Raw genomic sequence first — 27,226 nt, 5'->3', positions numbered from 1 at the left:
CACTAGAAGGACCTTTAGTCTGACCCAGGATGGCCAGACTGATGTTCTTAATATACAGCTGAAATGTATCTGCCCCCTTGCTGTAACCCACAAGATTCCACTCCCCTTCCAGAGCTAGATAGATCCCAGGACTCCTGATCTGGTCTGTCTCTTTCCACAGAGTTAGGAACAAAGTAAGACTATTCATTACAATGTTAAGACTAACCAGTGTCCTTTAAGTCACTTGCCACAAGATGTGAGAATATGTTAGTTTTTGCCCCTCCCCCCCAAAAAAGTAGAGTTTTCCAGTACCTTAGCAGCCCCTGGAGATGATGTGTGTGTGAGGGGAGAGGTGGGGTGTGATGTAGTGGGGCATCTTGCTGGTTGCTAGGCTTGGGCTGTCCCCTACTGGCCCTGTCTGTGAGCACGGCCCAGCAGGGGGGCCAGACACTGTCCTGACCGGTTCTGACTGGCGGGAGGAAGAGGGAGTCTGGGGCTGGAAACATGATGGAGACAGCCTAGGGAGGGGGCTTGGAGACTAGGGCCTCAGGCATCCCGCCTTAAGGGGTCGGGGGCATCCTAGCCCTCCTCTTGTTGCCACATCACGTCTATGCTGTGCTGTATTCTGGAAAATCAATAAACCCCTCTCTGTTCTGCTGGCTGGTGAAGACTGTTCTGGCTGCTACGGGGGTGCTGAATCGGGGGAACCCCGACTACACCATCACATCGGGGGAGGCGGATGGGGTTGATGTCCCCCCCTCCCTATTTGGTACTTGGCTTATACTGAGCATGCTCAGTAACATTACTAAAGCCTCTGTCCTCAGTATACCTCCCCCAATGCTCTCATTCCCCTCCCCCCCACCATCATGGCATGCACAGGTCGCCTCCCGCCCCCCCACCAATATCTGAAATGGTGCCCCTGGAAGTGAGTACCCAGCCACCCTCCTTCTTGCTAGGAATAAAATGGGATCTTCCCTTCTCACCAGCTTTAAACTCCTTTTTGGTGGTTTGCTTTTAATAGACGCCCAGGTCTATTCAAAAGCGTCAGCTAGAGACAATATCTCATCCACATCTCATTTACATTTCTGTCCTCGACACTGCTTTACATCCGCCTGACACATGCGTAGGAAATGCTCTTGAGCAACAAGCTCAAACATTCCCGCAAAGCCTGTAATACCTTTGCCCCCACCTGTTATCCCATCAAATCTTTCATTTTGTTCGCAAATTTCCCGTTACTTGTACCAATATTAGGGATGTAAGAGACTAGTTGACTAGTCGACTATCTGACAAGAAGAAGCTTATCAGCTAGTCGACTAGTGATGTGACTAGTCGCTTCCCCCGCTCTTGCTGCCTCTATCAGAGAGAGGCAGCAAAGGGGGAGAGGGCAGGAGTTGATGCTGGGGGGGAGCCAGTTTAAGAGCCAGCTCTCCCCACCACCATCTCTGCGGGGGGAACAGGGGAGGTAGAGGAACAGCAGAAATGGTGTAAACAGAGACTGAAGTAGTCTCCGCTTACGCAGCTTCTGCTCCAATTCTGCTTTTGAAATGGGGCTTTTGTACATTTCAAAAGCAGAAGCCCTGCAGGGAAGTGCGGGGACTTCCCCATTGGCCCCGCTCCCTGTGGAGCTTCCTTTTGAAATGTACAAGAGTCCTGCTGAGGCTCATGTCCATTTCAAAGGCTGAGGCGCTGCAGGGAGTGTGGTGCCAGCGAGGAAGTCCCCACTGTCCCCCTCCCCCCTGCTCCCTGTGGGGCTTCTGCTTTTGAAATGTATTAGCCCCGCTGGGCTCTTGCTACAGTTCAAAGGCAGAGGCGCCCTTATAGATGAATCGACTAGTCAATGGAAATCCCTTTGACTACTCGATTAGTTAATTAATCTAAATTTAACATCCCTAACCAATAGCCCTCTTAAGAGTGTTTTTCAATTTGTAAGTCTAAAGCATCATAGAATCCTAGAAAATGAGGGTGGGAAGAGATCTCAGGAGGACCAAACCTTGCGCAAAGCAGACCAACCCCAACTAACACATCCCAGCCAGGGCTTTGTAAAGCCAGGGCTTAAAAACCTCTAGGGATGGAGATTCTACCAGCTCCCTAGGGAACCCATCCCAGTGCTTCACCGCCCTCCTACTGGAATAATTTTTCCTAATATCCAACCTAGACCTCCCCCACAGCAACTTGAGACCATTTCTCCTTGTTCTGCCACTACTGAGGCTCCATGCTCTTTGGAACCCCTTTCAGGAAGTTGAGGCAGAAGCAATGCACAGAGGAGGTACAAGGCGGCACATACCTGCCCCCCAAATGCCATGCATGGGAAGGGCAAGGGGCCAGTAGGGCCAGAGTCCCTGGGCATCTTGGGGAGGAGGACTAGTAGTGGAGCTTGGTGTCCATAGCAGGGGTCTGGCTCCCTCTGCACTCACCGGCAGTAGCAGGGGAAGTGCAGTAATGTGTCCCCAGCTCTGCTCTCCTGGCTGCATCACTGGGGGGGGGGGGAACGGGACCACCCCCACACTCGCTGGCGGGAAGCAGAGCAATGCAGCTGGAGGAGCAGAGCAAACTGAGGCCATGTTGCTCTGCTTCCCCCGCCATTGCCGGTGAGTGGGGGGGTTGGGCCCCCACTGCCAGGCCCAGCTTCCTGGCCCCGCTAGTCCCCCCCAGGACACATCGCTCGGGGAGCAGGGTTGGGGTGGAGCCAGGTTGGGGAGAGGTGGAATCTGGGGTGGAGGGAGGTTGCCCCGGGGGCTGGTCACATCACCCCTGCTCTGGTGTGCAGTGGTCCTCCTCTGGATTCAGATGTAGCAGCTGTTCTGACCAGCTCTTCCTTCAAAGCTAATTCTGCAATAACCCTGCATCTCTTCCTTGATCATTTCACTTCAGGACTCTTCTGTTTAGTTTTACTATATTGCACCCAGACAGGCGACTGTAAATGTCTATATTTAAATGCATTTTAAATCGATGTCCTCCTCCCATTTGGGTTTCCTGGGGAAATCTGAGCTGGGAAACAGATGCACAGGGGGTTTGGATCAGCACATGGTTGTACTTAGGAAAATATACGGGGAGGAGACAAGAGCAGACTGGCTTTGCAGTAGGAATGTTTTCTAGTTGCATGTTGCAGTTCTCTGGCACTGATTTCACAGCACTGACAACCCCACGCATTCAAAATGAATGAGACAGGCCTCAAAAATTCATCCGATTGGCTTACCAGGCATGAGCTGTAAAAAGAAAAATAATACATTCGGGCAGCTTTGTCATTGAGCAGCTTCTGGATTTTGAGTCTTTGGTAAGGATGTTAAGTATCGACTAATTGGCTAATTGAATAGCTGGTGCATTTTGCATCAACTATTCAATTAGTCGATAAGGGCACGTCCGCCTTTGAAGTGTAAAGGCGAAAGCGCGGCGAGGAGTTCGGGGTCAGCGCAGCTGATCCTGGGCTTCACATGGCGCTGCAGCTTTGAAATGCCGTGAGGAGCCTGATGCTGGGCTCCCTGCGGCATTTCAAAGTGGCAGCACCGCACCGATCCCAGAGTCAGTGGGGTAGACCCCAGCTGATCCCAGGCTCCATGCAACACTTCTGCTTTGAAACGCCACGTGCAACCTGGGGACACCCCAACTGGCCCTGGGCTGCACACGCAGTGTTTCAAAGCGGCAGTGCTCCTTGGAGCTCAGGGTCTGGACCCAGGCTTCAAGCAGTGTTGCCGCTTTGAAGTACCCTCTCCTCTTCCCCCCGCCCCTTGCTGCCTCTATATAATAGAGGCAGCAAGGGGGAGGGGGAAGCGACTAGTTGACTAGTCAACAAGTCCTTCACATCCCTAGTCTTTAGGGTGATCTTAGGCCATCTTTTCAAAAGTTTCTCTAATCATGAGGGACTAGACACGCGTGGGTTTTTTTTAATGAAAGCTGTGAGTCTCACCAAATCACATGCCTCCAGAAGCAAACACCAACTATTGTGAGGCATGCAATAAAATCACAAGAGTTGGCAACAGCGATTCGTGGCCTGCCATTGTACTTTGTAACTATCTCTGTTTCAAGAAGGGATGGATCAGAAGTAGAACCGTTTCCCCAAAAAGCAAACAAAGCCTCTCTCCCCACTCCACCTTGAATGCTGCAATGCAGCACCTGACGCAAGCATAGTGTGTTTGCGTCCTCTGACATTTTCCCTTATTTTTCTGCCCTCACAGTTTTGCACCTGGTTGGCTACCCCGCTCTATCTGCTCTTCTTACGGGCCTGTGGAGTAGCAGGAGCCTGAATAAAATAAGGTTTATGCACCATGAAAGTGCTCAGATACTATAAGCAGATGCGCTGTGCAAGATGCAGCATACAATGGACTAGATCTAAACCATAACACATGGTGAGATCATAACTTCCAAAGGGAGAAAGGGAACACTGAATGGCACTCAACCAAACCCTGACCGCTCCACGGGGCTGCCCTGTGCTGTTTGCCCAATCCCTGCACCTACGATGAGAATATTTTCCAAACCAAAAATCAGGACACATGCTCTGACAAAGGACTGTTTTCTGATTTGTTAATTTATTGATTTTAAAAGTTTTAATATTAAATCATAGGGCAGCAAGTGAGTGGGGTGTTACAGGGTCTCCATGGAGGTGGTGAGGGTTCTCAGCAGAGCAGTGAATAAGTGGGCTGGGGGGTAAAGGGTTTTAGTGGAGGTGGTGAGAAGTCTCAACAGGGCAGTGAGTAAGGGGGCTGGGGGTGCAGAGTGAGAGGGCTGCAGAGAGAATACACACACACCTGACGAGAGGGACTTGAACCCATGACCTGGCCCTCACAACCTGACTGGGGGGAAGATAGGACTTGAACCCCCAACCCTGTCTAGCCCAGGTGAGTGCCCTAGCCCCCAGGCCACACTGGAACCTACTTTACCACCAGGACGCCCCTTATCCCTCCTGTGCTGGGGCCGCCTGGATTTTGGCCGTCACAACCCGACCGGACCCGACCCGGGGGAGGGTACAGGCTGGGAGTACAGGGTCTTAGTGGAGGTGGTGAGTGGGCTAGCCTTGCTGGGGGCTTTTTCTCCCCTGTCCCCCACGGAAATATTTGCTGAAATATTGGAATTTCTGGGATATTTGTATGGTTTACGGGGAAAACAGGACAGAATATTTGAAATCAGGACTGTTCTGGAAAATCCATGAAATATGGTCGGCATACCTACTCCCCATCCTTGGGCAGGATTGGCATTGCTGCTTGCCAGAGCCCTCCCTGCAGGAGTCTGTGGCTATTGATGTCACTTTATCAGGCCTGACTCCCTGCTGCCTGGGGCTGGCATTGCTGCTTGCCCCCTGCACCACACTTTTCTGACAAAAGTTGGCACTTGCCCCATTTGCTTTTGCCGGCCAATTGAATCAGCAGCACTCATAGAATCACAGAATCATAGAACTGGAAGGGACCTCGAGAGGTTATCGAGTCCAGGCACAGCAGGACCAAGCACTGTCTAGACCAGGGCTACTCAACACGTGGCTCGCAGGCCACATGCGGCCTGTGGCCTGTTTGTTTGTGGCCTGCAAGTGGGAGCGAATACAAAAAAGTAGTCATTATAACGGTCTTCTGTTGATATGCGTTTTAGTAGTTAAATTCCTGAACTGTCATTGCTCATTTAAAGTATTGTCATATGGGTGAAAATTGGGTAAATATTGCATTTTATTAATATCAGCAGAAGTGACTTAAATGGGGCCTAGGGCTGGCCTCACCATGAGGCCAACTGAGGCCACCACCTCAGGTGCCAGCTTGTGGGGGGAGTGCCACTAGGACCCAGAGTGTAGAAAATTGTGTCTGCTGCTGGTGCATATGTCTTCTCTCTGCAGTACCATGAGAGCGCTAGACCAGGAAGAAGGCAGAATTGAGACCTTTCAAAGTTTTGGCCCAAACAAGAGGGTATGGGGGGCGTCATTTGAGCTCCCCGCCTCAGGTGCCAAAATGTTATGGGCCGGCCCTGATGGGGCCTGTGTGTTGTGTAGTCTTGGCTTAATCTTTATATTCATGCCCGTCACTGTGAAAGAAGCTATTTGCATATATTTGCATGCATATGCAACCACGCTTAAGATGCAGCCCTCGGCATGTGCTGTGAGTATCACTGTGGCCCCCGGGGCCTCCAAAGTTGCGTAGCCCTGCTCTAGACACCATCCCTGGTTGATGCCTGGCCAACCTGCTCTTCAATCTCTGCAGCCAGGGAGTTTCCACTCAGCAGGGCCAGTGCCCATGGTTGCCCCCCAAACAGGATGGTCAGCACAAGGCTTAAAAAGGGGCCAGTCCCAGCTGACAGGGGACCTCTCTGGTCACCCCGCAGTCCCGGGCAGGAGTTTGCACGTTAACCATCCCCACCTGGGGGGGGGGTGCAGCCCCGAACTCCCGGCTGGCTCTGGGGGGGGGGGGTCCCTCCACACCGGTCCTGATCCGCGGTGGCGAACCCCAGCTCCGCTTTGCACGACGGAGCCTCCTCCCTGCACAACCCGGGTCCCTTTAAGAGCCCGGCACGTGCCAGGGGGGAGGGGGAGGGATTTGCATCACACGCGCTCGCGCCCCTCCCTGCCTCGCGCCCGTCGCTTCCCGGGGAGCCTCCCGCGGCTCGCGCGGCCCCTTTAAGAGCTGGCCTACGTGGCAGCCGCGAGAGCGAGCGAGCGAGCGGCCGCCGGGAGCCACTTCCTGTAGCGCTCGCCGAGCAGCAGCAGCCGCCGCGGCAGGGGTGTGAGCCCGGGCGCGCCCCCGACACCCGCCTGCAGGAATCGCCCCGCCGCCGGGACCATGGGCCGGAACGACCTGATGAGCACGGCGGAGGACTTCGCAGACCAGGTGGGGGGGCCTGCGCCCCCGTGCAGAGGGGGGTGGGGTTTTACCCCCCCATTGAAATATATGGGGGGGGGGTTGGTCTGTGATAGCTGCCTCTGGGGGAAGGTGGGGCCTGTCCCCATAGTCCCCCCAGCCCAGAATAAATGGGAACCGGCTCATCCCTGCCATGAGGTCCTGCCCCTCCCAGATAGTGGGGGGGAGGGGAAATCAGTCAGTGCAACTGGGCCAGCACCCCTACACTATGGGGGGGGATGGGGGAAATCAGTCAGTGCAACTGGGCTAACACCCCTACACTATGGGGGTGGGGGAAATCAGTCAGTGCAACTGGACCAGCACCCCTACACTATGGGGGGGGATGGGGGAAATCAGTCAGTGCAACTGGGCTAACACCCCTACACTATGGGGGTGGGGGAAATCAGTCAGTGCAACTGGACCAGCACCCCTACACTATGGGGGGGGATGGGGGAAATCAGTCAGTGCAACTGGGCCAGCACCCCTACACTATGGGGGGGGGATGGGGGAAATCAGTCAGTGCAACTGGGCTAACACCTCTACACTATGGGGGGGGGATGGGGGAAATCAGTCAGTGCAACTGGACCAGCACCCCTACACTATGGGGGGGGGATGGGGGAAATCAGTCAGTGCAACTGGGCTAACACCCCTACACTATGGGGGGGGGGATGGGGGAAATCAGTCAGTGCAACTGGGCCAGCACCCCTACACTATGTGGGGGAATGGGGAAACCATGATAGATCCAGTGGGGGGGGGGGGGGGCTAGTGTGTGTCCCTGCCTCCCAGAATGAAGTGGGGTCACACAGGGGGGTGGCTCCCTGAGAGGTTCTGGGGTCTGCCTCTGTCTAGGTTCAGTACCTCAGTTGGAGATTGGGTGCCTGCTACAGGAGTGGGCGGCGGAGGGTCTGCAGCCTGCAGAGGATGGACTAGATTTGGGATGGTCTCTTCTGGTCTTAAGTGTATGAGCCTCCCCCTTCTCTTCCCCCCTGCCTCCCAGCCTCAGGAATAAGGGGGGCTCAGTCAATGATGCCTTTACTGGAGGGGAAATGAGGCATTCGCCTCCTTTAGTTTCAGGTGTCTAATAATTCACCAACTACAGGAGGAGGAGTAGGTTTTGTTGCCCATGAAGGAGTGTGTCTCCCTCCTCTCAGCCCACCTTGTGCCTTCTTTGAATGAAACTGTCAGAGCAGCATTACAAACCCCCCTCTCTTGGGAGCCTGGCTCCTTCCTCAGTGTGAAGGGACCAGTAAAAGGGTGGGGAAGGCCAAGCCGTTCTCCCTAGCGTTGTCCAAGAAGTGTCCAGGTGGCATATAGCAGTGGGGAGCAAGGGATCTGGGAAAACAAATGTGCAGTGAAATGATAATGGGAAATCCGAACCCCAGACTACTTTGCTTCCATGTTAAGAACTGTTACATGGAAGAGATGTGGTAGGTCTCTGTCCGTGCTTTCGGTTCAGAACAAAAGTGGACCTGGGGATTGTTAAATATTCCTGTACGTACGGTGTTTGTAGGTGTTGATGCCAACCTCGACAAACCATCTTGTGCTGTTGTCTAGGACAGATGCTTGGGATAAGTCAAAGCTCAGAATCTCTCATCTTTATAATGAATGGAGTCCCTCTTTATGACAGTGTCCTAAAGCAAGATCTTTGTTGCCTTGGTGACCAGTATATTTAAAATAGGTAGTAAACATCTGGCTGCCTAGAGATAGAAGTCTAGAGCCGGATCAAGTAAGACTTTAAAGTGAGATGAAGGTTGGATGATGCATATTACAGGGTCTAAAATTGATATGCCACCTTTGAATCCCTGTCACTGAGCCAGCACTGGGGGGAAAAAACCTGCCATTCATTATTTTTTCTAAACAGATGGCTTGTTAGGGCCAGATTCTGCTGTCTTTATGTTGCTTTCAGTGGGACTTGGTGTGGTGTATTGTAGCGCTCAGCATGAATAAGGGTGTCAGAATCAGGCCCAGTTTGTGGTGTTGACCCATCAGAAGTGGGAGTCCAAGACACACAGTTGCAGTATTGTGTTCATAGCCTTTGCTAAATTTTATGACACTTCAGTCCTAGCTGTTACTGACTCTTTTTTTTTAAATACCTGTGTGTTTATTCCCATGTGACTATTTCTGGGATCTTAAATGTTTTGTAAGATTTCCTGAAAGCCTTTTTGTCCAGCACAAAGCCCTTTTTGCCCCTTCCTGGAATAACTTCTCACTGAAACAACTTTAGTTCTCTTTAACCCCATTTTATTTAAAAGTGACTATTCTTAGCTATGGCGTGTTCCTGATGTTTGCAGACTCTCAGCCATCAGATTGCAAAATAACTAAGTTTTGCAAGTAATTTGTTTTGCTAACTTTAGGTCCAAATAATTGCCCTCTGCTTATTCTAACCACTACATATGCTGCTAAAAACACAAACTCATAAAACCGGGGGAATCAGTTTACAAAACAACAAACACTGGGTATATTTTTGCCTAGTGGGCATTCTTTATAAGGGAAGCTATTATCCCATTTGGAACAAAACATTTGAACTGGGACTAGACTAGGGATGTTAAAATGAGGTTATTTTAATAATAAAAATTCTATCGACTACTTGATTAGTTGATAGGGGAAGGCAGCCAGCTCAATCCTGGCTTGTGCTACAAACCCTGCTACAGCCCCCCGGCTCCTACTCTGTTTTAAATTGGAGAGCTGCAATGGGATTTCGTCCCCGACCTGGTGCAAGCTGGGACCTCCCCCGATAGGGGCTGCTGCTGAAGAAATCTCCCCTAGTCCTTCATTCTACGCTACTGCTTCGGACAGCGTGGGTGGGTGGGGCCAAGCGGCACCGCAACAACCGTGCTGGGGGGAACCGACTTTTAAGACTGCTCTCTCCATCACCAACTCCTCCCTTCCCCCGTTGCCTCTGATATAGAGGCAGCAGGTGGGGAAAGAGGAGTAAATGCAAGTAGTCGACTTGACTACCTGATAAGCGTAGGCTTATCGGGTAGTCGACTAACTGACTACTCTTACACCCCTAGATTAGACTGAAGATTTTTCTGATTCCTGGGCTGGGTCTCAAATTAATACAGTAAAACTCAATAGTCCGGCATCTAATTGAACGGCACTCCAGATAGTCTGCCATCAAAATGGCAAGAGCCTCGTGAGTGAGCTTCGGAAAAAACTAAACTAAAACATGACAGTATACTGTATACAGTATGTACAATAAAAAGGGTTAAGAACACTTTCGATACAGTAGTGTGTGTGTGTGTGTGTGTGTGTGTGTGTGTGTGTGTGTGTGTGTGTGTGTGTGTGTGCGCACCAATTTATAGTACCTCCTGATAGTCCGGCACCACCTAGGTCCCAAAGGTTCTGGATTATCAGAAGTCTACTGTACCTAAGATTTGGGTGCCTCCCCATTCCTTTGTTATAATAGTTTAAATTAGTTAAAACACTCTTGGTCTATCTTCATTGGAGCAGGTATAATGAGCAATTCCATTAATTATTAGGGCGGCTGGAACTTGTAACCTTTGGCACAAAGCACAGGCCTCTCCCCCTTGACCTGAAGCAGTAATGCTGTTAACTAGCTGCACTAATAAGCTTTTAAGCTATATGTGGCCCAATCACTAGAGGGGAACATGGCACAATTCAGAGTGTTACAGAGCTGGCAAAGTGTTCTGAAGGGGAGGCAGATTGGGGTTGGGATTACCTTGACTCTTTCTCTTATGCTTCGTGAGCAGCAGTACAAGAGACTCTGTTTTGTTTGGCACTTTCTCAGTTGTGAGTGTTAAATTGGGTGGATTTTGCAGGTTGGCATGTATGGGTGCCTTAGGGTAGAACCAGCTGCCCTGATTTCATGAGGTGGGAAATAATAATTTATAGCACCTAGTACAAACAGAAGATGCAGTCCCTTCTCCAAACAGCTTTCGGTGTAGCTGCAGGTTAGAATTGTTGTTTGTTTGGCATAGGCCCAGATCTGCCATGGGGGGGGGGGGCGGGGGGAATCTCCATAATTATGAGTAAAACTTCTCCACGATCAGTGTTGAGGGCTTCTCTATGAAAATAACATGGTCAAGACTGTAAGTCTTTAAGTGTGTTGCCAAATACTGTCCGCATGATCCCAGGAAGACAGCTGTAACTAGGCCCTCCAGCATTCAGTCAGCGCTCACTACCTTGATTTGCAGAGGAAGTTGCCTTTCTCTGAGGGAGCAGACTGCACCACTTTGGCCTCCATCCCTGGGCCCCATCCCCAGCATGGGGCTTAAGGCTCTGGTGTCCCCTGAAAACCCACCCAAGGCTTAATTTGTCCCCAGGCTTGCTGGGGATGAATGCATCTGCTGTGCAAAGTGATACTTGTTCGCTTGCTAGCATCACTTTGCACACCAGACTTGCTAGCTAGTGATAGATAAATTACAATGATTTGGACGTGTGTACGTGCACATGTATTTGTTTTCCCTAAAACTAATTATTTTTGGGGAAAAGTGTGAGAGCAGCCACCAGTGAGCACTCGGACCACCAAATAATTTATCCCGAGAACTCCTGCCCTATAGTCTGCTTTCTCCGAGTGCTGCTTTCCAACTTTTTCTATATCATAAATGTAGCTGGAGTTGACTTACCTTAAGCCAGATTTCTTCGGTGTCCGCACAGAAGGAGGTCAACAGGAAAAACTCTCCCATTGACTTCTCTTACTCCTCGCGACTGTCCGGAGTACTCAAGTCGATGGCAGCACCCTCAGCATTTGATTTAGTGGGTCCTTAGTAGACCCACTAAATCGAACGTCGGAAGATTGATCTCTGCAGCGTTGATTCTTCATTTCCTATAGACATGGCTTGACTCATCCTGGGATGCAGGAAGGGAGGCATCATTGTCCCCACTTTATGGATGGGAGTTTGAAACATTGAGAAGTGATTCATCCAAGGCCAGAATGTAGAGTTTTGTGCCAGGACTGAAATCGGATCCTCAGCCCAAGAGTGGGAGCAAGGAATGCCAGGCCCTGGCTCATACTTCTCTTCATAGAGGAACAGAGTGGCTGGGATGGGTCCTGTGTCTATCAGAAACACATGACTGTAGACCACATGTTGCAGTCGAAGTTTCTCCCTGCTGCTTACTTGGCAGCTGCCTTTGCCACTTTGAGCCTACCGTCACACATTCAGGCTTAAACAGCGGAGCCTCTTTCCTGATGAACTTTGGAGCACTCTTCTTCAGAGTGCCCCTGCCGGTATTTGGGAGACGAGATCCGCAGGTGCAGCATGGCAAAAGGAGAGCTGCTTATGTAGAAAAAGTGGCCACTCTCAATGTGCAGGGGTCTTGTTCAAACAGGATCGTGTGTATGTGGGGAGTTCACTTAACCACCATGGGGAAATACAGACCTAGGTTTGTCCATGGGAACAAGAAATCTGTGTACGTTCCCCTTCCGTGTTCCCTGTAAGATGCACCTGAGTGGCCACTGGGGAGAGATTCAGATTGCTCACAGCTGGCAGCATGTGTGCCTGTGGGTGGTGCACCTCTACACATTCCTCAGTGCATCTGAGAATTTATTCCACACATGGATGGAAAAAATTAGAGGGAGAGGATGGAAAAAATTAGAGGGAGACAATGGTAAGAGGTTACCTTGTCCATCTTGTCTTTATAAGACGTCTACATCAGACCCCAGAACAGAATCCAGATTTTCTGGCTTCCAGTTCTGTGCATTGGGTCTTAAAACCATGGTTTATCTAGTCTTCCTAGCTGCTGTTTTCACTGTTGCTTATTCCTTCAAAAGTGCCGTTAACGGGCACAATGCTTTTGAGGTGTGTCTATATAGACACAGAGTCACTGTTTCAAGACCTTGAAACTTAAAAAAACAAGATGACAGGATATGAGAACATGGCATGTGGTTGGGAAAGATGGCGATCATTTCAAGAGACAAGGTGGGTGAGGTCATTATCTTTTTAGTGGGCCAATGTCTGTGTCTGAAAAGAGACCAAGCTTTCAGCAGCAACCGTGCAAATCGCCTAAGGGAGTAATGTGTGAGTCAAAGGTTAGAGGTCTTTATTTACTGGTTGGTTTAGGATTAAATAGCCTCCTTGGGGAAAGATTCATGAGAAGGGACTTGATCCAGGGAATGCTGGATCCCTGTGTGTGAGGTATCTGTGCATATGTTTATTGCTAAGCTAAGAAGAGTATTTAAATGCGTCCTCCACAAGGCTTTTGGTTTACTGCCCTCGTAACCGCTGTTTCCCAGGAGATTTGGCTGTGCCTGTGTGAGATGCAGTCGTTACTATGGTCAGTACAAGGGCCACAGAATAATAGATCATTTGGATATTCGTGTCTAGAAAGCACTAAGCTGCATGTCCAATGACTTTCATAGTCTCTCCTCTTCCTCATTCGAATCATTTGTGTCTGTGACGCTCATCTGATTGAGTTCTGTTCACGTCTAGCTCCCAGGTAGTTTCAGTTGGCTAAGATATTAACTTCTGTTGTAATCGGTTACCATGAAGGGTTACACAGCTGTACACCAGAGGTGGCTGCATTGCAGTAGAGGTTGAAGTGATTCTTGTCTCTAATGTGCATGCTGCTTTAGGGCATGGAAATGAGGTGTATAAATCATGATGACTAGAGAGGATCTCAAGCTGTAACACATGGCTCAGAACTTCCATAAAATGTGATATCTGGCCCTGCCGTTCTAGTTTGGTCCTGTTGATTCAGTCCCAGCACTGGAAATGGTACTGTGGAATTTAGACTGGACCTAGCTCTCACTAAGTTTGGTACATAGCAACTTTTAGTCCTAAAATACTAAACCATATTAACTAATGGTATAATCTCTTCCCCCTCCCACTGTCTCCTTGGTTTTGTTGTGCATTCGTTTTCTGAATTTGATTCCTTTTCTCTGTTTGCTATGAACAGTGCTTACATGTAATTTAGTAAGCTGCATAAACACATCTGTTTGTGTGATGGGTGTCAGAAGATGGTTTGTCTTATGATAAGGTTGCCTAGCATTGCTCCTGCCTTCAAGCTATCCTACTTGTCTTCTGCTGATTGGATGGCACGCTCTCATGTTTACTAGTTAGCATAAAAGTCTTTCCTGTATGAGCTGAGCAGGGAGGGAGTCTGAGTGAGGTTGAAATTTTAAACTTGGTGTCTGGGTGACAGGGAGGCAAGCCCATGTGACTAATGACCACAAAGGATGGTCGTTTCTGAAGCTGATGCTGGCAAGTAAACTTGCTCCTTGCTTTTAAAGGGGATGCTTATTTTACCCCCTTTCCATAGTTTTGTTCCCTCTGAGCTTCATGACATGCCCTCTGCTATTTCCCGTTCTTGTGTAGAAGTGGCCAGGGGAGGCTTCTCCCCACCTTTCTGCTATCCTGCTCCTGCTTTACTGAATCATTTTAACCTCTATCTCTCCCCCTCATCTTAGGCCTATATTTTTAAAAACTCCCTTTTGTAGAATGTATAGCTTCGTCCTTCCAGAGGCGACTGGTGTCTTCAGGGGGAGGGGATGCAGGGAGGGCCACCCAGAGGAGAATGTGGCAGCACCCCATTTAGCAGCAATTTTGGGGGTGTATAGTGGAGCATGATGCACCTCCTGAGTGCTACCACGAGTCACCTATGCCTCCTTCGTTGGCTTGTTAGCTTGATTTGTTGTTTAACAGTTGAAACCTCCTCTATTGACCTTACCATTGTATCTGTTCATCTGGATCTCTTCCATCAAGGAAAGATTCAGAAAGGAAAAAAAAAAAGCTAATTGCCTCTTATTTCTCCTAGCTCTACTCATATGACCACACCCTGAATCACCTTACATAATTTTGTCCCCTTGTGCAGTGTTTTCTCACGCATGTGGAGAGTTTTTCCTGGGCCCTGGTCTACACCTAAAATTTAGATTGACTTAGCTGCATAGTGTAAGGCCTGTGAAACATTTCACACCCTGTACAATGTAGTCTGGTCAACCTAATCCTCACTATAGATGCAGCTACGTTGGTGGAAGGAGTCTTCCATTGACCTACCTACCGCTTCTCCTAGAGGGGGATTAACTGCAAAAAACTCCCTTCTGTGCCATTGTAGGATGTGGCACAGTAGACCGCACCTATCCTTAGTTAAACATCTCGACAGCTCTTCATACAACACACAGCCAACTTGTGGAACTCTTTGCCAGAGGATGGTGGGAAAGCCAAGACTAGAACAGGGTTCAAAAACTAGATAAATCCATGGGGGATAGGTCTATCAAATGGCTGTTAGCCAGGATGGGCTAGGATGTTATCCTTAACCTTAGTTTTGTTAGAAGCTGGGAATAGGTGACAGGGGCGGGATCACTTGGTGATTACCTGTTCTGTTCATTCCCTCTGGGGCACCTGGCATTGGCCACTGTTGGAAGACAGGATACTGGGCTAGACAGACAATGGGTCTGATGCAGTCTGGCCGTTCTTATGTTCTCTTCAGCTTCTGATGTAGCTGAAGAACAGAGGGAAAAGCTGCTGTCAAGGTGGGGAATCCTTTGTCCCTCAAAAAGGCAGATGTGTACAGAATGCCCAGGGAGCGGCATCCATGCTGTGAGAGAAGCCAGGTTGGTAACCCACATGCTTCCATTGAGGTCTTTCGGCGGACGTCCTCACTCCTTGCCTCTGAACTCTAGGAAGAGCCAGCTGAAGATCAGCCACCAATGACTGAAAGTAGGGAGGTGGGGGTGAGTCCACCAATGGCCTAATGGTTACAGCCTCAGCCCCCAGAGCCTGGGGTTGTGGGTTCAAGTCTCCCCACCCACCTTGGGAGCAACTGGTCAGCCACCATCGGAGTAGGTTGGGTTTGCATACATTTTGGATGTAGAGGAAGAGGTGGCTGTTCAAAAGTGTCTGTTCCCTACCCCTTCTATGAATTCACTTGGCATTGGCACAAGCTGCTCAGACACTTAGGATAGAGAGTCTTGGTTTGTGTCCTGGATGTAGCTAGTCCAAGGGTAGGCAGTAATTTTCGCAGGGGGAGCCACTGAACGAATTTTGGTATGTGGTCACAGGCTGGCTCCACCCCCAGAAAGGGGAGGAGCCTTCAGCAGAAGGGGTGGGGCTAGGAACTCTCCTCTCGGCTCTGCCATTACCATGTTGTTTGGCAGCCACCTGGGATTGTTGCAGGCTGGTGGCTCTGGCCCCTGCTGGGGAAGCGCCGTGACTGGGAGCCGTGAGCCATTGAAAAAGGATCCTGCTGCCTGAGGCGCCAGCTAGAAATTCAGTGCACAGGTAGCAGGATATAACTAGAAAGTGGCCAGATGCAGTCTGCGGGCTGGATCAAAGTGTTAGGTGGGCCGGATCCGGCCCTCGGACCGCATCTTGCCCAGCCCTGAGCTAGTCTGTTGCCTAGGAGAGCTTGCCTTAACATCCCAGTGGAATACATTCTAATGGGACTCGGTGCTATGAGCAGGACAGGTGCCATTTGCTCCCTGGAAACCCAATCTTCTTAGCAAGCTGTGGGTCAGCGTAAGCACAGAACTGCTCTGTTTATAAGGCCAGAGTGGATGTAGCACAGGCAGGGCTAAGCACTGCACCGGTGCACCTGCAGCGCTTTCATGAAGGCGTTCAAAGCCAACGGGGTGTTTTCCCATTGGCTTAGTTAATCCATCTCCCTGAGAGGCAGTGACTGGGTCAGTGGGAGGCGCTCTCCTGTCAATATCGGGCTGTCTGCACAGGAGGTTAGGGATCAGTATAACTAATGTTCTCAGGGGCGTGGATTTTTCATACTCCTGAGCAATGTAGACCCTAATTATAGGTCTGGCATGCAACTCAGATAATCTCTAGTCAAAACCTGGGCTTTTGAAGGTGGGTCACAGCCTGCCTCTTGCATTGTGCATTTGAGCCTTCCCTTGCAAATCAGCCACTGTTTCTTAGCAGTTCTTACCCATGCTACATTCTTTGTACACTCTGCCTGTTCGATAGTACATCCCAAATACATACCGATCCCATTCGGCTTGTTCTAGGAAGAAGACAAGGTTGCATCCTATTTCTGACTTGCTGGTTGTGTATTCCTTTTGCTTGGGGATTTCTGGTGCAGTGCACTGATAAAAAAGCAGGGAGTCCCCAACTGGGGAGTCCTGGGCTCCATGTAGTGCTGCTGCTTTGAAATGCCATCAGGGGACTGTTTGAGTCCCCTGCTGTCCCCATGTTCCCCACAGTGCTTTCACCTTTGAAGACAGAGGCACTCTTATCGACTAATCGAATAGTCAATGCAAATTGCATTAACTATTTGATTAACCAATTAATTGAAATTTTACGTGCCTAATGTTTATCATGTTGTACAACACTTTCAGTTATTTCCAAGCTATGGGATAAAACTTGCTTGTAATCTTTCTATCCAGTACTACTTAGAGCATTTCACTCTCTTCTCCCCCCTCTTTTTTTGTTTTTTTTTGTTTTTGCCTGTATGTGTGTCAGACTTTTCCTGGTGGAATGCTGTGCCACTGTACAGTGCAGAATTTGCACAGAATTTATGCTCCTTGCAGAATTTTTGTTTTCCCATGGAATCAGTGATCTGTGGTCAGAGTGCCATGCACAGGCCTGAACTTGGTTAAGGACAAGAAGGACAGCAAGAGCCCCAACTGTGTTCAGAATTTTAAAATATTCACAGAATTTTTAGGTGCAGAATTCCCCCAGGAGTATTGTAGTTTGGGATTGTTCCTTTCTCTGCTACACAAAAAGGCCCTTCTAAATCAATCGCTGTATTGTCAAAAGTGCCTTAGAAGTTGGATCTATAATTCATCTTCCTTCCCTGATAAGCTTATCCTCTCTCAGGAAAGGTCATGTGGTTTTCTTGTTTCTAAGCCAAGTCAACATAATTGCCTAATTGTGGAAGAGGGTTTATTAATTTGTAGAGGTGGATTCTGGGACAATGTAGGTTCAGGCCTCTTTTAAAAAAAATGGGAACAAAATCACAGTATTTGTAGCTGAAAAATAAACCGCACGTTTACAGGCAGATGATAACATTTAAAGTAGGCCACGTTTTGGGTTTGAACTCTTGGATGACAGGTTTAACTTTATGTGCACTATTGATCAATTTTAGAGGATTTGTTTATTTTTGCTAGTTGGGGTGCATGTAGTAGTTTAGTTCTAAGTAACTCAAATGCAGTTTGAAGATCTTTTAAGCTGCCATGCAAATGAGCTTTTTTTTTAAAAAAAAATTCACTTTGGTAATTTGTCACATCTCCCTTGTATGTATTGGTAATTTGTCACATCTCCCTTGTATGTATTAATTAATACTTTATTTATTTATTCCATTTGTATCTCCCTAAATGACACAGATCATAAGAAATGTCTCTTTCCACGTTTGCTTGTATAGCTGTTTGAAAACTAACTATAGTAAGAAGTCCTGAAGTATAACATTCTGTTTGTACTTGGTTGAGGTTTGTGTTCAAAGTATGTTTAACTGACTTGAATGTTGACCCTTTAGACTCTGGTTGCACGTGACCTCCGAACTAGTGCAGTTTGCTCTTCTGATATTAACTATCTACCATGTCTGTGTTAACATTTCTGCTCCATTTTTATTCATGCTGACCTTGAATAGATAGGCAGCAAAGAAGGTTTCCAATTTGCACAGCACTTGGAACAGGCTTTATTAATTAGTCAATTATTGTAGTGGGAATAAGTTTAGAACTACCTCTAATATCCTGCCACTCAGTTGTGAAGCCAACATTGTGAGAGCTGCAAAAACACCAACTAAAACCAGAAAGTGAAACAGATTTGTTTACTTTCATTGTCCAAACTGTGTAAAAATGCAAGAAGTGAGCATCATAAACAATGCAAAGCTAATTTAATTTTCTTTATAAATATACATTTTTACTGGTTAGGTTGCTTCATTCTCTGCCAGTATAAACTTACACGCTTCCATTGAAATTAACTGAGTTGCACCAGCAGAACATGGTCAGTGTTGGCTGTGATTTTTCTTTTTGTTTTGTTTTCTTCTTTTAAGTTCTTGTTCCCTAAGGCTGTGTCTACACTACAAGGTTTTTGTGCAAAAACTGGTGGAGCATCCACACCTCAAGCGCATTTTTGCACTAGAAAATTTACAGTAAAACGGCAGAACAGAGGGCTTTTTGAAGTAGAGTTATCCCTCTCCCCACGAGGAATAACTCCTTTTTGAGCTACAGCTCTTGTGCAAAAAGGCATGTGTGGAAGCTCAACAGGGGCTTCCTGCAGAAAAAGAGCCTATCACAAAAAGCACCGGGGCTCTGATGGCCATTCTGTGACTGGCGATCATAACTTTCTTGCACAAGAGCGTTCATGCAGTGTGGATGCTCTTGTGCAAAAGCACTTTTGAGGTGTGGACGTGCTTTTGCGCAAGAAGTTTTTGTGAAAGACCTCTTCTGCAAAAAGCTTCTTAGGCTTTGTCTGCACTGCAGGGTTTTTGCACAAGGGTGCAAGGGGACCAGCAAAAGACATATACACAATGAAAATTGTGTATTTCCTCTTTGTGGCGTTCCTGAAAACCTCTGTGCAATTAGGTTGGTTGGTTTGGTATTGTGATATTTTTCCCGCTCCCGTGTGCTGGACTTAGTTTAAATTCTAGCACTGAGTAAAATTACTTGAATCAAGTACAGTCCCATAAATAAAATGTTTTTTGTACATTATGGCTGTATCTACACTGGCCACTTATTCCGGAAAATCAGCCGCTTTTCCGGAATAACTTGCCAGCTGTCTACACTGGCCCCTTGAATTTCTGGAAAAGCACTGACGATCGACTGTAAAATCATCAGTGCTTTTCCGGAAAAACTATGCTGCTCCCGTTCGGGCAAAAGTCCTTTTCCGGAAAACTGTTCCGGAAAAGGGCCAGTGTAGACAGCACCGTAGTCTTTTCCGCAAAAAAGCCACGATCCCCAGCAGACCAGGGAGACGCGAAGCGGCTTTTCTCAGCAGACACCTCAGCTTGAACATAAAGGACTGAGGGAAGTGAGGTGTGGGAGAATAAAACTGAGCTCTGGAGAAATGTTTGGCTAGAGTTTCCCCTACAGCAGTGGTCCCCAACGCGGTGCCCGCGGGCGCCATGGCGCCCGCTGGGGCATTTGTAGGCGCCCGCCGACAACCCGGGCTGGCCCCGGCGCGCGGCGCACTGGAAGCGCCAGCCCCAGGTGCGCGACACTCACCGGCGCCTAGTGCGCGGCGCTCGGGCGGCCCCAGCCCCGGGGCACATGCGGGCACGCGGCGCCGGTGCCGGCCCCAGGCACGCAGCTTGGGCGGTGGCGCCAGCCCCAGGCCCACGGCACAAGGGGCTCAGGCGGCCCGGGCGCCGGTGTGGCCCCGCCCCCGGGTTATGTTCCGAACACTTGGTCGTAACTTGATTTGGTCATAAGTCAGAAATACCCTTAAATGCGCTGTTTGAAAAACTTGACGTACATGGCTCTCAACTCGAAAATATTATAACGGGGTTAATGGGAGGTTGGTCATAAGTACTGATGGTCGTAAGTCGGCAGTGGCTGTAATCTATCTTTCTCACAATAGCAGCATGACCTAAGGGTCAGGTTTTTTCCAGCCTTCTGTCCACTGGATCAGACACAACTCTCGTTCCCAAGACAAGAAGCTGTGTGCTCAGGTCCTCGTGCATTCTGGTGGCTTTTTTTTTTTTTAATACTTGGTTGCATTGAACTGCAGTGCTATATACCTGCCTAGTTCCTCTTCCTGAGTAGTGATCTTTGTTATGGGGTCAGTTTTCATCTACAGTCAAACCCTAGTGTATAGGAGGAGAGTCTTGGATCTGATTCCACAGTGTGGAGGGCGCTCCTGTTCAGTGTCCATTAAGCAGAAGTGTATGGTCTGATCCATTGGCATCAGTGGCAACATTTCCATTGACTTCAGTGAGATCAGGGAAGATGTTAAGGCAAAGGTATTCTTAAACTAGTGTGATAGCGAGAGGGTCCCAGCACATCTGCGTTGAGCAGGATCTTGTGGGGAAAGTGGGATGTGCACATGCTGGTGACATATCTGCAGAGGGGTGTGGCTCTTGATTGCTTTGGACATGACTCCTCCTGCCCTGTCTGCCCATGCAGTTCCTGAGAGTGACGAAGCAGTACCTTCCCCACGTGGCACGGCTATGCCTGATCAGCACCTTCCTGGAGGATGGTATTCGCATGTGGTTCCAGTGGAGTGAGCAGAGGGATTACATTGATAGCACATGGAACTGTGGCTATTTCCTGGCCTCCATTTTTGTGTTCCTAAATCTCTTCGGACAGCTGAGTAAGTGGCTCTTGAATGCCTTGCAAGGCAAATGCCAAAGCATGCTAGTGTTTCTGGCTTGTGTTGGCACGGGAAACCTGTTTTATTTTTCTTGGTGCATCAAGCGCTTGTTTGATGATGCTTCATAGGTTAGTTAAAGGCTTTCCATTGACCTCTCCTTGAGTTTGAGTCCACATGGTACCTCTTGGTCAATGAAAACTCTGAGGGAGTCCCTTAGTCCAGGGGTGGGGAACCTTTTTCGAGTCTGGGGCCGCTGACCCACTGAAAAATCAGTCTGGGAGGGGAACACACAAATGGGAAGCAAAAAAAACCTCACTGTGGCCCCCAACTGAGGAGGCAGACTCTTCCTCATGTTGCCCTCACATACCAAAGCCTAGTAGATTTTGTGCACGCCAGCTCTGCACTGGGGGGAGGGTCTGAAGCACCAGCATAGGCTCCCCAATGCTAGGGGGAGGAGGGTCCTAAGCCCCAGGGGCTGAATTCAGGCAAGCCAGAGGCTGCATCCGGCCCTGGGGCCTGAGGTTCCCCACCTCTGCCTTAGCTGAGAGAATTAAATAGATAATTCTCACTATCCATGTAGCCAGATCTTGATCAGTCATTCTGTAAATAAAATACTTCCTGTAATTTTTTTTTAAGAAAGGGAGAAATTACTCCAGAATGTAAAGATGATCACAGTGCCATGTTTTTCTTGTCTTAGCCCAATATTGGATCTTGTGGAAGCTACTGTGAACTGGGAAAAACATTTTATGCAGGAAGCATTTAAAGTGCAGTAGCACCGTGTTAGTTCGCAAGGATTAGGAAGTGAAACAGACTAGTTTAGCTTCTGAGAGAACTGTGAAAGGTATCCTTGGTGAAAGAAAACTAAATTTTTGCCTTGATCAAATAATAAACTTTGATACAGGACTTTGAAGACTAGGAAAGTAGAGAGCGTGTATGACAACTTTAAAAGGGGGAGACACAGTATTAAAAAAAAATAATAATAATAATAATTTGCAAAGTCTTTTTCCCCTGTAGATACTAGCTTGCTTGATTGCTTAATAGATTTCTTATAGCCAACAGTTTTCAGCTGGGAAATGCAATCAGTTTTCTACTGAATGCAAGATTTAATGGAAAGCTGCTGTTTTATATCCTGTAGTCTTGAAAGAACTATGGTATTCTCCCATCACCAACCTTAGAAAGGCAACCTCCAAGCCATACTTGGCTGTGGTTTTTTTTTTTTTTTTTTTTTAATTTCTTGTGACATTAAGCCTATGTGTGTACCACAATAGAGCTGAAGTCAGTTGACCTTGGGTTCTGGTTGCAAGGCTAAAAGCAGCTGTATAGACAGGGTGTGAGACCCACCTGCTTGTAGAGTTTGAAAGAGTGGGCCCAGCCTGAGCCCATAGGTCCACATTATAAGTCTCAGCCACGGGAGCTGGAGTTAGCTGACCAGGACCAGCTCCAGGTCTCTTATTGCAGAGCAGTTGTACCCTTATGAGACAGCTGCCAACTAGGATGATGTGCCGGGGACTAAACAACACACACGTTTGCTCCCTTGCTACATCCCCTGGTGGAATAACGGGAGGGAGGTTCTTCGGGAGCAATAAGACAATGTCTCACTATAGAGAAGCTCTTTGGAGAATGCAGATTTTAAAGCTGACTTCCCCTCCCCGGAACCAAATGTTTTGACCCGCGATGCCTCCTAGCAGAGGCTCTAGCCTCTGTGACTTGGCTAAATGGTGTCCTTACCCTGCTGAAATTCAAACAAATCCAGCTGTTTCCTGTATGAGCTGGAGATGGGGTAATGCTCTTTTATTTCCTTCCCTCAGGCGGCTGTATCCTGGTGCTGAGTAGGAACTTTGTGCAATATGCCTGTTTCGGGTTGTTTGGAATTATAGCATTACAGGTAGGAAACCCCAAGTTTTCCAAAGTCTAATCCCTATCTTGCAGGCCCTCCCCACCAACCCCTATGGGACTGATCTAAGATGAAAGCCCTTCCCAATGAGCCAGTGGCCCTCCCTTAATTGGCCATGATCTCTTATGGCAACATGGTTACAGCTGTTCTTCCTCCAATATGCACCGCGGCCAGGTATTCTCCTTGGATGCTGATGCAGATTAGGGATGTGAATGGGTAACCAGTTATCATCACTAGTGATGGTAAAATGTCTTATTTGTGTAAACGTGTAACTGCTGAAATTTTTGCAGTTACATATTTGGGGTGGGGGGGAGAGGAGGCAGGAGCTGGCTCCTGTTTCTCCCCTCCCCCCTCGTTGCCTCTGTATCAGGAAGCAGTGGGGGGAGAGAGGGGCAAGTGGCTCTGCAGGATCACTGGCTCCTGCCTGCCCCCCTCCCATACTGCTGCCTCTGTATCAGAGGCAGCAGCGCGTGGGGCAGGCAGCTCTCCACTGCGCTGGCTCCCTTCTCCCCTGCTGCCCCATTGGTTAACCGTGTACTCAGGTACACATTCATATCCCTAACCATCACCCTAAGTGGGTGATACTTATCAGTAACTGGTTAACTGGTGCCTGGGAGCAGCCCCTGGCCACGGCCTGCTGAGGGCTGTTTCAGCCAGACTGGAGCAGCCCCTCACCCACAGGATCTTGCTTAATTGGTTAACCCAGTGGTTCTCAAACTTTTTGGGCTCCGGAGCTCTTTACATGCGTAAAAAAATTACACAGCGCCCCAGTGATCCTCTGATTGTATGTGTTGTACCTATCGATGTTTCCAGTTTGTCAACCTCGCGGAGCCCCTGGAGATGTCTGTGCTCCATGGAGCACAGTTTGAGAAACACTGGGTTAATCAGTTAAACCTAATGTTTAACCAGTTAACTGATTAAATGGGATTTTACATCCCTAATGCAGACAGGATCAGCCAGCTGTAAGGGCTTGGAAAAACTAGCGTTTAACCAATTGTGTGCCATATAGTAGGAAGAGGGGGTTTCTTTTGCAGCTCAGTGGCTGTCTCTACACTACAGGCTTCTTGCGGAAGAACTGTTTTGCACAAGAGTTTCTGTGCAAAAATTCTTGTGCAAGAGAGCATCCACACTGCCATGGGCTTTTGTGCAAGAGTGTCCATGGCAGTGTGGATGCTCTCTTGCGCAAGAAAGCTCTGATGGCCAATTTAGCCAAAGGGGTTTCTTGCAAAAGAAACTCCTCTTGCCCATCCATGCTGCCTCTCTGCGCAAGAGGGCTTATTCCTCATGGGAGGAGGAATAACTCTTGCACAAGAAGCCCTCTCTTCTGATGCTTTACTGTAAATGTACTTGCACAAGAACACACATGCAGTGTATACGCTCCGCAAGTTTTTGCGCAAGAAGCCTGCAGTGTAGACCTAGCCAGTGAGTATCAGCAGCCTACTGCAGAAGGGACATATAACTACTTTGGTCTTGACCCCACAGGGATTGCTACAAGAATATCCCACAGTGGGAGGATCCCCATTTAATGTAAAACAACTGCCTCAAAAAAACTTATTTTGCACAGGAAGGTTTTTGTTAACACTTTAGACTTTATCTAAAGCAGAATACTAGGAGCTAGGGCTTCTGGATTGTTTCCAAATTTGCCACTGGCAAGTTGTGTAATCTTGGACATTTAAATTAGCATTCCTGCCTCTGTTTTCCCCATCTGTATAATGGGATGAATAGCTGACCACCACAGAGGATTCATAGGGGTTAATTTAACTATCTGCAAAAAGCTCTGAGAGTCACAGACTCGCCGTGCTATAAAAAGCACCCGGGCTAATCCTTACCACCTTCGTCCAAAATGGATTCTAATAAAAGCTCCTTATTGTCATCATGCCAAACCGCTTGCTAAACAAGTACCTTAAGACATGATTAAGTTCTGCACTTAATGAACAGTCCTAAATGCTCTTTCTTCCCTTCTCAAGGAGGCAGAAATGGATTAAGTATTTTTTTTCTCCCTTCCCAGACCATTGCTTACAGCATTCTATGGGATCTGAAGTTCTTGATGAGGTAGGTCCTAGTTAATGTCACATCTCTATGCTAGCTGCACAAACATGCTTTTGTGAATCCCATCCAGGGACAGGAATGAAGTGCGCTTTATGATGGTCACACTTCAGGTTGTGTCTACGTGAATCTTTAGTCAATACATATGTCCGCACAAAGCTGCTGCAATCAATATATGGCTTGTGCACGTGTATGCTTGGCTCCTTGTGTCAATACTGTACATATTGGCCAGGAATATGTCAGTGTGTAGTGCACCATGGGTAGATATGAATGTTCCCTCTAATTGTCCATCCATGTGTGGAATAAATTGTATGGACACCAATGCATGAGCACCACTAGTAGAGAAACATGCTCCCAGCTGCTGCCATGTGTGAATGTTCTGCTAATCAGCTGGGCCGTGTTTGAATTTCTCCTGGGTAGCTACAGCAGGGAACAGTGGTAGATACCCCATTGTGCAGCCTGCCACCATCCAGTGCACTTTGGGGGAAGTTTTGGCAATGTATGGTGAGGCAGAAAGGAATCATGAGGGGTGATTTGTGAGCAAGGAGTCAACTCCCCAGGGTGAGAGACTATCCTATATATTTGCTCCTGTTTTTAAAAAAATGCCACAAAATGCATGCAGCCTTCCTTGCTGTCTGCAATCTTTGATAAATGCCTGGAGCTTGCACAGCTCTGCACTGTGGTTCTAAGTGTTGCAAGCCCCGAAGGCCAGATCCCCTTGGATCTCAGTCAGAAGACCTACTGAATCAGTGGGGAACAGGACTTCTTGCAGGGCAGATTGCTGTGGGATGTAGTGAGAACCCATTCAGGTTTGCTGGGGGCATTCTCACTCTTTCAGGCAGCATGATCTTTGTGACTCGTAGAGCTTGCTGGATGGTATGGCTTTTATTTTTCTTGCACTGACATGAGGATTTTTCTTCTCTTTGCCTTCCCTCCCCCCATCTCTCCCTTCCCCAGGAACCTTGCCCTTGGAGGAGGCTTGCTGCTGCTTTTGGCTGAGTCACGGTCAGAGGGGAAAAGCATGTTTGCCGGGGTCCCCACCATGCGGGAAAGCTCCCCCAAACAGTACATGCAGCTGGGTGGCCGTGTGCTGCTGGTCCTCATGTTCATGACACTGCTACATTTTGATGTTAGCTTCTTTTCGGTAAGTATCTGGCACAGAACTGAGTCATGGCTTTGGGCTTCCCTGCTCTGTCCCAGTCTGGATGGGGTCCCCATCCAGCAATTCTTCTCGTGCGATTCCTCCTTGGGTTTACTGGGTCTTCTGTAAGATTGCTGGATTCAGGCCCTGTCAACATGATACGCTGTGCTCTAACCTCCTGGGCATGTTATGAGTTAATGTCTGTAAAGCACATGAGCTGCTTAGCATGAGGTGCTGGGAAAGGATAAAGTATCAGTCTCTTAGCTAATTGAGTTTTCAAGCAGTAGGATAATATATTTCTTCAGGTCTGAATGACAGCAGAGAAACCCCAACCCAAACTGCTCCCCTCTTCAAAACAAGATCTTCGGTTAGGAAGTGCTGGCTTGAAGCTAAATTCTAGCGACTGGTACCAGGATCCCATGCAAATGAGTCATGTTAATCTTGCCATTAGATTATTGTAATGAGTGCAGCATTCAGATGACTAAAGGCAGAGGGAAAAGAGCCTTTAGTTACTGGAAGAGCAGATGTCAGATAATTTAGCAATAGACTGGGGCAAGTTATCTGTAGCATGGCCACCTGTTGAATTGTCTTTACCTGGATGCTGCAGTGACTACATCTCCCTACATGCATATTTCTCTAAGGCGCTGCCTATACAAAGGCAGCATGCAGGGTACAGGCCCTCTATATGTACACCCGGCCATGAAAGGTTCTGGCTGTGGGGAAAGATTCCAACAGCTCTCTGCTGCCAGATGTTTTCTGCATGGCAGGGGGAGATCACAGGACACGACACAGCTAAAATTAGCAGTGCAGACACGGGAGGCACAACTTGGGTGTGCAAGGGCTATATAGGATTTATACCCTGGGTGTTCAGGTGTGTAAGACACTCAACCCACATCAGCTGTGGTTTGCTATCTGTGCTACAGGAGGCCCCGACTTATGACACAATTGGTTCCAGGGGAAGCATTGCAAGTCGGGTGTCATAACTTGAACCCTCATTTATGGTAGCCGCCACGTACCGTCGTAAATGCGGGCTGAGAACATAAGTCCGGGGTTTTCGGCCCCCTTCTGCACTTAACCATTTTTGTAAGCACGGGAACTCAGGAGTTTTGTCAGAACTCAGGCGCCTCCTGTACTTGCACCTATGCTGAGTATGCCGTGCTCTATATGTAGACCTACCCTGACAGAGCTAGGTGTAATCCTGACT

General features: G+C 48.4%; 1 protein-coding gene across 1 annotated transcript in view; it reads left to right on the top strand.

Annotated features, from left to right (window-relative positions):
- The first annotated feature begins 6,531 nt into the window (after positions 1-6,531).
- Positions 6,532-27,226, top strand: part of SURF4 (surfeit 4) — a 23,738-nt gene continuing 3,043 nt past the window's right edge. The window contains exons 1-5 of the mRNA XM_075905951.1: positions 6,532-6,776; positions 20,755-20,941; positions 22,750-22,826; positions 24,844-24,887; positions 25,839-26,025. Of these exons, the coding sequence (XP_075762066.1) occupies positions 6,729-6,776; positions 20,755-20,941; positions 22,750-22,826; positions 24,844-24,887; positions 25,839-26,025 (543 nt within the window). The 5' untranslated portion in view covers positions 6,532-6,728. The remainder of the gene's footprint in view (positions 6,777-20,754; positions 20,942-22,749; positions 22,827-24,843; positions 24,888-25,838; positions 26,026-27,226) is intronic.

The sequence above is a fragment of the Pelodiscus sinensis genome, chromosome 22, assembly GCF_049634645.1.
Source record: "Pelodiscus sinensis isolate JC-2024 chromosome 22, ASM4963464v1, whole genome shotgun sequence".
Classification (NCBI taxonomy): Eukaryota; Metazoa; Chordata; order Testudines; family Trionychidae; genus Pelodiscus; species Pelodiscus sinensis.
The sequence above is the reverse complement of the archived record's forward strand: the minus strand, read 5'-3'. Positions and strand labels throughout refer to the sequence as shown.